The sequence below is a fragment of the Sorghum bicolor genome, chromosome 9, assembly GCF_000003195.3.
Source record: "Sorghum bicolor cultivar BTx623 chromosome 9, Sorghum_bicolor_NCBIv3, whole genome shotgun sequence".
In the NCBI taxonomy this organism is placed as follows: domain Eukaryota; kingdom Viridiplantae; phylum Streptophyta; class Magnoliopsida; order Poales; family Poaceae; genus Sorghum; species Sorghum bicolor.
In genome coordinates this window covers 2,679,320-2,690,621 of record NC_012878.2, presented here as the reverse complement: position 1 = coordinate 2,690,621, position 11,302 = coordinate 2,679,320, and the positions used below count along the sequence as shown (strand labels likewise).

Here is an 11,302-nt window from a genome sequence, read left to right as displayed (position 1 = left end):
AATGCAGTGTTTTCTGTGTGCAAGTATCTGTCGTTGTCGTGCTGTGGCCAACTTGGCTGCACCTACAAGCGTTTGGTGAGAAAGATATTTGTGCTGCTGCGGCGGCTCGGATATGTACGCGGCGACCGGATCGGAGCAGAGGGCTGCTGCCGTCGTCTTCGTGTCGATCGTCGTTGGCCGGAGCAGAGCAGACGAAGAGGGTAAGAAGGATATCACGTGTGTTTTGTTGACAAAGGCCTTGTTTAGTTCCGAAAAGATTTCGGATTTCGGTACTGTAGCACTTTCGTTTGTTTGTGACAAATATTATCCAATTATAGACTAACTAGGATCAAAAAATTCGTCTCGCGATTTCCAGCTAAACTGTGTAATTAGTTTTTGTTTTCGTCTATATTTAATGCTTCATGCATGTGCCGCAAGATTCGATGTGACGGGAAATCTTGAAAACTTTTTGCTTTTTGGGGTGAACTAAACAAGGCCAAAATTGACGTCTTCCGGACTTCCGGTGCCGCCGCCGCCGCCGCCTACCCCGTTCTTGGGCCTGCACTTGGGGGGTCTAAGATGCACCAGGGCGGGCCCAGAAACTGCTGGACTTGTTAAGCCTCCCTCCATCGGCCCAGCCCGAATCAGTTCTGTATCAACTCATGTGTATAGCTTACAATTTTAAAAATAAAGTTTTGATCTGTCGGCCCAGCCGTAGAGTGACCCTGTTGGCCCACCTTTCGTTTGGCTGATAAGCTATAGTAGAAAATATCGTTGGCTAATTTGTTGTAAGAAAAAAACACTGCTGAATAGTTGACAGATTGGATTGATAAGCTCAAGGTTAATTTCTGAAATAGTGCTCGGTCTTTTCTCTATTAATTGATCTTTGAGCAGTTTTTGGGTATTTTAAAAATGTTCAGTAACCTTTACCCTTTACTGAGCACAACGCTCAACGACACACATTCTAACCTTTTTTTTTTCTTTCTTTTTGAAACTGCATTGTAACCTTAATAGTTAATACTGAGCACAACGCTCAATGCCACACATTCGGCATCTCCTTCCAAAACTAACAGGATACAATTACATCAAGGACTATAAAATTTTAAAACTATATAACATAACAAAGAAATATAAATTGAATAAACTGAAATATATTAAATTTATATGTTACTCCCTCTGTCTCAAATTATAAGTCATTCCAAAAATTTTAGAGAGTCAAAATGACCAAATTTATATAGTAAAATAATAATATTTTTGGTAACAACTAAGTATTATTAGATTCTTTGTTAGTTATATTTTCATAGTATACCTATTTTATGATATAAATTTTTATATTTTTTTCTATATTTTTAGTCAAACTTAAAATACTTTAACTCTCCAAGATTCTTAAAATAACTTATAATTTAAAACAAAAAATATTATATTATACATTTATTATTTATATATATATATATTTATTAAAATAAATATTTAACTTAAATTGTTGGGCATCTCAGAAAAGAGATGGGCCCTTCAAAAATTAGCGTATGCTGCTTATTGTGACGTGCACACGGTATTCTTTAGTAAAAGGCGAAAGAATAGTTCGCTTTGTGCACATCACGCAGCTGCGTGCTTGTATGAAGTGCACCTCGTCGTGCTTACGTAGGCAGACTCTCCTCGACTCTCCTCCTTCCGCTAGCGATGTGGTGCTATTCTCCCCGGACAGGTACAGCATCAGCAGCAGCGCCGCAATACAACGACTCGTGCTGTTCTGCGCGGATACTGGGCCTAAGAAGATACTGCGTGCTAGTAGTATCTAGTTTTGGGCTCATAAACCAGAAATTGGATGGCCCAGGTCCACCCATGTCCATGTCCATGTCCATCCGACACGTGAGGTGTGAGCACAGTAACAAGGAGCTGTAAAGAAAAATAAAATGAAATGAAATGATTTTATCCATGTTTTTAGAGGGATTATTATAGCATTCTAGTCTAAACCTTCCATCACCTTTGAGTTTCAAGGTGAGTTTTTTTTTTGAAACGAAACCAACACATGGCAATTAATTAACTGTTTGGACAGGAAATTATTTCTACGAGAGGAGCTGAGACTTGAAAACAACGTGTATTTGCCTAACTAGAACTCCATGAGGAAGCATGTGTAAAAACGATGTTCGCCATGGCATGTTTGTGTGATGATTTCTACGGCCGATGCTGATTTGTTGTAAGAGAAAGAATATTGTTCTATGGATGAGAAAAGTATAGCTTTCTGACTTATGAGTTCAAATCAACCGTACAACTACAAAATAATATTTTTCTCTCACAACAAATCAGCATCAGCATTAGTATCAACCGCATAAACGATCCAGCGAATAGGTTAGATCGCATCATCCAATCAGCACTTGAACAGAGGACGGATCTTTTCTTGCAGCCCCTGTTTAATTTAATTTGTGGTGTATGCTTCTTAGAGATCGATGAGGCCAATATCGTGGCCTACCTATATTATTATTATTATTATTATTCTTGTGATGTTTAAATTTTGTTATGCTTCTATAGATAATTTTGTGTTCCCAGCTGAAATCGAGAGGATAATGACGAAGACGAAGACTGTACAGTGCGTGATACGCTTGACGATGAGTTCGCTCGCGATACGGCTGGTAATGGTGGCGTGCGTGGAACTCTTGCTGCTCACAAACCAGAGTCCAGAGTAGATTGGAGAGGAACCAGAAGGTGATGTCTGAATGAACAGTTCTGAATTTTGTTTGCATTATGCTAATGACTGTTGCGTCAGATTGGTAGCACTGCAAAAGTCACCATTACTAGTTATTGTTTTATTAAACCCTTCCCTGATATTGGCATTTGCCTATGATGTGCTTGCTTCTTCTAGATCCCTTGCTTCGCTGCCCAAAATCCAACAAATCGAGCTTCCTGTTCTTTAGATCCGTTCAAGTGTGCACATGCAGAGGGAGCTCACAACCAGAACCAAACTAGCTCAATAGTTAGGTCTATTTGGTTCTCCTTGCTAAATTCACTTTAGTAACTAAATTTTCAAACACAGTAACTAAAAAAACTTAAATAGTTTAGTCCTACTAGACACTCAAGAATAGCTAAAATAATTTTAGCCGGTTAAAATTTAGGAACCAAGCAGGCTCTTAGATCGGTGTTAAAAATAAAAAGTCACTCTCTAAATCATCATTTGGAGAGTTATTTGCATAAAAATTATTTTCTATATTTTTTTTAGTTTCCAACCGTTTTGCTAAATCTTATGCGTACTCTAGAGAGTCATTCTCGTCTTCTATATTTGGGTAGCGAGAAAAATCCGAAATAGACAATTGTTATATTTAGATGACCATTTAGAGAAGCTGTTGGAGATAAGTTTTTCACCAAAATTTGTTCCTAGCATTTAAGAAGAATATACAAAGTCTAAAGATGCTCTTATAAGTCCTAAAAGCCATCGTTCCCTTTCTATCCTGCTCTAGGACCCCTATCTCTCGCCCCGGTCCACCATTGCTTCAGTTCTCAAGCTGCCGGACTGGTGCCGCCCGCCCGCCATCGCCGACGAGAGAGCGGCTCGAGTATTGGAGGACTTGTATGCTTGGTTGTTAACTGTCCCCAGCGGAGCATTTGTTCGTGCAGGTTACGCATGGTGATTGAGCGTGTGAATGCGAATGAACAGTTCGTGCAGGTCACACATGGTGATTGAGCGTGTGAATATGAATGAATATTTTGACTGCCCATGTGCTTGCTTCTTCGACGGTTGCTTTAGATTAGGCCTTGTTTAGTTTGTAAAATTTTTAGGTTTTGGCTACGGTAGCACTTTCGTTTTTATTTGACAAACATTGTCCAATCATAGAATAACTAGGCTTAAAAAATTCATCTCATAAACTACAGATAAACTGTGTAATTAGTTTTTATTTTCGTCTATATTTAATACTTTATACATGCGACCAAAGATTCGATGTGACGAAACATCTTGAAAATTTTTGCGCACTAAACAAGGCCTTACTTCTCTTGTTGCATTTGTCAGGGTTATGTATAGAGTAAATCCAAGTAAAGTGTTCGTTCCCTCTGTTCTCACCGAGCTCCATCGCATTGCATTCACCGGAATTCATCCAAAACGAGCTTCCACTTCCTGTTCCTGCAACGAAATCGAGCCCCGCTCAACCAGAGCTCTGCCTCCGCCAGCAGTCCAGTCATGAAGGTTCGGCCGCCGGTCATGTGTGGACACGCAGAGCTCACAAATTGGATTCATCACCAATCCACCAAAGGATTCAATTCAATCACAGATACATAAATCAAACAGAAAAGCTCACAGATTTGGGATGCAGAGCATTCACATAATAAACACATATATATAGGTCCATTTAATTTCACAGGCAAAGATATTACAACCACAGAACGATGATGTTCTCCGGCACACTTATACATTCTTGATAATGTCTCACCGCCAGAGCACATCGCTACATTCACAAGTTCATAACCACACGACAAATTGATCATTCTTGATAACAGTCTAGATTAACACTAACAAGAAGCAAACCATGATAAGCAGCCAAGGCTGCTGCAGAGTGCAGACACACGACGACACAAAACTAGCACTTGGGGGCATGTAGGAGTAGTAGATAGCAGCGGTAGGTGACCACTGACCATGGCGACACTGTATAAACCACGGCCAATGTCTTGACTTGGCTCCGGCGCAGGCTCAGAACCCGATGGGCTGCATCGGGGGGAACGACGGCTGCCAGGGGCGGAGCATGGGGTCTTCAGTGACCATCTCCGGGATGTCGACGGCGGCGCCGGCCATCTGAAGCACCTCCAGGACGCCGCCGAGCGACTCGAGCCGGCTGGACAGCTCCCCGTGGCGGGCGCGCAGCACGGCGTTGTCGCCGTCCACCTTGGCGAACTCGCGCTCGAACGCCGCGATGCGGGACTGCGCCGCCGCGTTCTCCGCCTGCAGACGGGCCACCTCCGCCACCAGCTCCTCCAGCCGCTGCTGCTTCTTCGCGCGGGACCGACGCGCCGACTCCCTGTTCGACAGCATCCGCTTCCGCTTCCGCTCGTCCGCGGCGAACCCGCCTCCGCCGCCGCCGCTCACGTCCGTGTTGTTGTTGCTGTCGGGGCTCGAGCTCCGGCGTGACGACGACATGGTCTCGTCGGATGATTCCTCCTTCTTGTTCTTGTTGGACAGGCTCAGCTCAAAAAAGGAACGTTTTTTTTTGGAAGAAAGGGGGAAAAGAAAAGGCCGAAAGATTCAAGAAGAAACTAAGAGAGATCTATCTGTCTAACCAACTCAGAAAGGAAGAAACAAGGGATCAGCAGGTGGAGTTGTTGGGAGAGGGGGGCGAGGCGTTCATGAGAAGACGTAGAACCAGTAGAGGAAGGCGACGGAGAAGGAGTGGGAACGGCGGATACGGAGCACGCTCAGCTTCATCGGAGGACGGCGGCCGTTAGAGAAACTGGTGGGTAAACATGGGGGACGGCGGCCGGTGCTCTGCTCTGCTCTGCTCCCCGGATGGATATGGATATGGAACGGATCTACACGGGACAGGATCAAAGGAAGGACCGGGGAACAAGAATTCGAGGAAGGCAAGGGGGCTGGATGCAAGAGTTCCTTCAGGGAGTACTACACGACTCGCAGAAGGGGAAAAGGACCTGAATGTGAGAAAAAGAGAAGGGGCAGGGACTTATCTGCAAGAAAAGATGGCAAGGGCGACCCAGGGGCTCTATTGCAAAATGAATGCAGCGCCAGGAAGCTTGTGGAAACGGGGAAGGTTTAGAACGTCTCCCGGGGGTGGTATTTATAGCTGGAACGAAGGGTAGTTTGGGGATTTCAGGGATGGGGGAAGGTGGTGGCTGGGACGGCATATTCTTTCTGGATGCCAGCTTGCCCACGGGACCGCCACATGTTTATCTGCACTTTTTGCTGTTTGGTACCTGATGGTGTTGGAAATTTGTAGCAAAGGACATGGACCACTTTTGGAATTTCCTTACTGGTTAAGTTATGTGTATTCAGTGGTAACCGTACCGTTATTGAAGCTGTAAAAATTTCTCTTTATTGAAAAGAATTCATTTTGTGGACTTCACAAACTTTTCACATGTTTGCTAAAGGTTTAATTGTCCTTCTGCAACTATAGCGTTTTTAGTCTAAACTATCATACTTGGGAGCGAATGAAATATTAATAGTGTGACAGCTTCAAGCTGCAGTGAACGTGCCTTTGTGTCAAGTCGTTATGAGCGATAATAGTGGGTATGTTCGGCAGCAGCAATAGCAAAGCGGTTAAAATGTGAAGCGAAAATGCCCATTAAGTATCGAGCAAACATGATCAGCTAGATTCTTTTTTAGAGATAGATGAAGATCTCTCTCTTTTTTAGAATCGCTCAAGATCTTTTTTTTTTGAGTAATAGTAAGTTCACTAAATAATTTTCCAAGAGAACAACAACTTCACTAAGGCTTTGTTTAGTTCGCAAAATTTTTTGTTTTTGGCTACTGTAGTACTTTCGTTTTTATTTGACAAACATTGTCCAAAGAATAAGTAACTAGGCTCAAAAGATTCATCTCACAAATTACAGGTAAACTGTGTAATTAATTTTTTATTTTCATCTATATTTAATGCTCCATACATGCGACCACAAGTCCTAAAGATAAAAATTGTGCATTCATGGAGGACCAAACGAGAAGAATGCAGATGAGGCGGCCCGCTGACCGAATCGACGCAGACAGGGCGACGGTGACCCGCTGGCTCGTGGCTCCCTTCAAAGCGGGTTCCCAGCTGGTCCAGATCATTAAATTAATTTTTTTTTCTTCCAAAAGTTCCAAAAGTGCCCCCACATTTGTATTTTTATCGTACCAAATTTGCCCACCATTTACATGTTTCGAATACAACAACAAAGCCGTGTCTATCCACCGGGTTTAGAAGAAGCCGGTACGAAGGCGCCATCCCCCGCCAAAACAAGAGCGGATTAATTTAAGCAGAAGAAGCCGTGTCGTGCTTGGCAACCCGCTGATTAACAAATTTTATTTGGTTTTTGATTTGACGGATTTGTCCACACTGATGCTGCACAAAGCAAATGACTCCTTTTTCTTGTCTTGTTGGGGGCAAAAAAAAAAGATGGAAGATCATTTTTTTTTTGTTTGGACCAAACTAACCTCCGCCGTTGCTCCTGCTGTGGGAGCTTATCAAATCAGCTTCAATCAAGGAAAGAAAAATATCAGCGAGTTGGTTGGTGGAAGTTTGGGGAGAAATATGTTGATGAAGGTGTTGGCATTAATGTTAATTTGACTGGCCGGACAGGACGGTTTGATACTGATCTCTACTAGGAGGATTAATTAGGGATATTCTTCTTCTAGATAAACTTCTTCTCATCTTGTGGATTCATCTTGAAACCATCTTCTTTCCGATAAGAATAAGAAAGAAAGGGAAAAAAAAAAGAAACCTTGCCGCTGATTTATTCTTCTTCTGGTTCACAGAATACCAGGTCGGTGCCCTTGCCATGAGGGTGGAAATTGAACCTTCCTTCTAGTAACAAACTAGTGCTTCATATATAAACTTTAATATTTTTTGTTTGCTAACCTTCCAATTAAAGGTGGCTTCGTGAAGAGCTAGGCGTAGATTGGCCGTGCAGCGAAATTAATTAATATATATACTGGAATCGAAATCTCCCACTTTAAGTACGTACTATGCTTGTATATGCAGCTCATTACTTTTTAAGAGGTACGTGTTCATGTACTTATGATGAAATATATTTGAAAGTGCTCATAGTACTAGAATGTGTATGTATGTACGAAGATCAATAGACTTTTTTTGAAGGGAAGGGACTCTATTATTAATAAGGTAGTACAATTATTATCCCTGGTTACATGCAAGTTTATGATAGCAAAGAAAAACTACAAAATGTCCATAGCCCTTTAATATCAATCTTCACTTCTAAACCATGTTGATAACTGTCTAATTGCAACTCGTTAAACTCAGTAACACTGACGACAGCCAACAAAATTTAAATAATCATCCAATAATCCTTAATGCTAGGTACTCCCTCCATCTACAAAGAATCCAATTATCACATCTCAAGGAGTCAAACTATTCAAACTTTGATTAGGATTATATAAAAAGGTACTAACACTCATTAAAAAAAATAAATATCATTAGATTAGTCATAGAATATATTTTCATAATAAATTTATTCGAAGATATAAAATGTTAATTTTATTTTCTATAAACTTAGTTAAACTTGAGCTAGTTTGGTCGGCATGCTTCTCATAACTTTAATTTGTTCTTTTTTGGATGGAGGGAGGAGTTCCAAACTTGGAAATGCCATATGATCCAATGTCACGTTGGCTTCCTAAGACGCATAAAAGAACATCGACTGCCTAATCGTCAAACATGATCAAGGGATAATCATTCTAGTACTGCAAGTACTGGCATTGCTGATCGTGAGATCAGAATGCCCTGCTCATCCGTCACGAGGTTAGAATCTAGCGAGCCGATAACACATAGTAGATGCAAACGAGGAGCTCGATTATCTACCATGCAAAAATTAATAGAAGTAACATGAAGACCATCGAATTGGATGTCTAAAGCAGTACCAGTACCAGCATCAACACCAGAGGTCTCATCAAATTTTTCAGTGCTAAATAAAGAATCATGTCATATTTAGATACTAAATATTGAATTTTCTCATAGTGTTAGTACGAAATTGCTTACAAAGTCTATAATTTTGAAGGAGAAGCCACCCTGTTGGATCTACGCTCTACGGAGTAGAGAAAAGATATTTTCAGTTCCGTTTTGTTCATTTGAGTTTATCTACTAAATCTATTAAATATTTAATAATATTTTTATTTTATAATAAATCAGCGAATAGTAATAGTAATTATAACAGTACGGCAGAGTCACGGGAATGCAAACAGAGAAGTACGTACGTACAGTTTGGCTGGCACTAGCTGTGCCCGTGGTTTCTGTTGGAGGGGTTCGGTGTTGGTGACAGAAAGATCTGCCGTATCGCAGCTGCGGCAGTCGCATAACGTGGGCAGAACCACCGACGAGTGGGTGACGAGGCTCCGACCGCGGGTATTGGACGACACGCCGGATGGACCCAAACATTCAACCTGAAAACCAAAAAGTTTTTAAAATACCTCGTCACATCGAATCTTATAGCACATATATGAAATATTAAATATAGACGAAAATAAAAACTAATTACACAGTTTAGCTGTAAATCACGAGACAATTTTTTTGATCCTAGTTAGTCCATGATTGAATAATATTTGTCACAAACAAACAAAAGTGCTATAGTACCGAAAACTTTTCACTTTTCGGAACTAAAGAAGACCCTAGCCGCACCAACGGACCACACATGAACCCAGCCCACATGCCGTCTTGTCATGTCCTATCCTCATACGAGTACGTCAAAAAAAAAAAAATTTACGCGTACTATACTTAAAGCCGAGCATGCAGCCCGCAGACCAAAGGCACGGTCCAAAGTACGATAATTTAGCCTGGTCCGAGCACGACACGGCTCGATCTTAACTGGGCCCGGGCCGACCCGAAGCACGTAGCGGGCCATGCTTGGGCCGACCCCTCGGCCCGCTGGCTGGCACGACACGACTCGCTTTTAACAGTAGGCACGGTAATGGCCCGGTATTAGGAAATTTGTGAAACTTGAAGTATCAGGTTATGCGACTTGTGAAACTTGTGACTTTTGGCAAGTGAAATATGATCTGATAGTATATTGTGTTATGTGAATTGTGAAGTATTAATATCTGAGACTTGAATGTAATGTACTTATGCTTTGTTAAATTCTGTATTAAATTTGGTATTTTTTATATAGCAGGCCACGGGCTGGCCCGAAGGACTATTGGGCCTCGTGCTTTTCGGGTCGGTCCGGCCCGAAAATCGGCCCACGGGCCGTGCCTGGGCCGTCAGGCAGGCACGGTGGCCTATGGAGGCACGGCCCGATGGCCCGCGGGCCATACGGGCCCGTGCCGGGCCGGGGCAGGCCAGCCCGTTGCTCATATCTAACTGTACTTCCTCTGTCCAACTCTACATTTTAAGTAAGTTAATTTTTTTCTTAAACTGGATTAAGTTTTTAAAAAATATAGACACTTATGTCTCTAATTAGAAGCCTAGTGGAGCCACAAATAGGTGTACTATGAAAATAACCTTTTTAGAAAGATAGCATTAATATTTATTGATACTGTATTTACTATGTGAAAAAAGTATTCTAGAGTTAATCTATTAATACTTACTCCACCAATTCTAAATTATAAGGTGTATATATATATATATATATATATATGTGTGTGTGTGTGTGTGTGTGTGTGTGTGTGTGTGTGTGTGTGTATTAAAGTTTATAATAAAAATTTTGTATCTAGAAATGCCAAACCAGCAAGGAAGTATTTTGGTATCGTAAAAGCTAGTGTTTTTTATAGATTTAAATTAACTTACATTTGCTTGACTTGTTAAGAAACAAAAATTAATTTATTTCTGGGATATATATATATATAAGGATAATGTTTCAATTCCTTTTTTGTTAGAATAATTTCTTTTCTACAATGTTTCTCCTTCCTTTCTTTTTTCTTTTTTTCCTACGCTACTTTCCTTGTGTAGCCTGTAGCACCCATTTCTTCTTTTTACTTCAAGTCTAAAGGATGGGCTGTACCATTTTGTTACCTTTTAACCGCTTATTTTATGGGTTTTTTTAACTATATCATGAGTTGTTTTTTGTAAAACACTATTTTTAAAACAACTTTATGGGTGAATCTATTTTTTTTCTTCTCTCACAAAGATGTGAGTTCGAAAGAAACTGGATGTAACATCCTAAAATTTGCTCCTTTCAAAATAGATGAAAATCGATTTAGTTTATGCTATCATTATTGTATGAGACTATGTGATATATTATATTCCGCTATATAATAAACACTGCGATGGTACATTTAAGATTTGTCTACTTATGTGTGCGACTGTTTCTGGGGCACATATGAGTCTTTTATGCATCCTATTTTGTTTTTAAAATATGGGTGTGACACTGGAAAAAGTAGCTTATTCTAGCTCTATTCCCTATTTCTTTCTTTCATCCACGTACGAAGTTATTGGTGAAGCTATTTTGCCAAACAATTTTTTTTAAAACAGCTCAACTTTATTTAGAAAGTTGCTCATAATGTTCTTTTTAAAAAAACAACTTCACTAGTAAAGTGAGCTATGCCAAACAAAGCCTAAATCAAAATATTTATATAACTAGCAGTATTGTATGAGCAATTTTTTATAACTAATAATTCTAGTTACAATAACGCATGTTTTATGTATTGCTAGCCAAATGTTAGTAGCTCGTATTTTTTATGTATTGCTAGCCAAAT

General features: G+C 40.6%; 1 protein-coding gene across 1 annotated transcript; it reads right to left on the bottom strand.

The window, feature by feature from the left end:
* On the bottom strand, positions 4,285 to 5,726 carry LOC8071272 (ocs element-binding factor 1). Its single transcript, XM_002439178.2, has one exon. It carries the CDS (start codon positions 5,096 to 5,098, stop codon positions 4,655 to 4,657), a length of 444 nt encoding a protein of 147 aa, XP_002439223.1. The 5' UTR covers positions 5,099 to 5,726; the 3' UTR covers positions 4,285 to 4,654.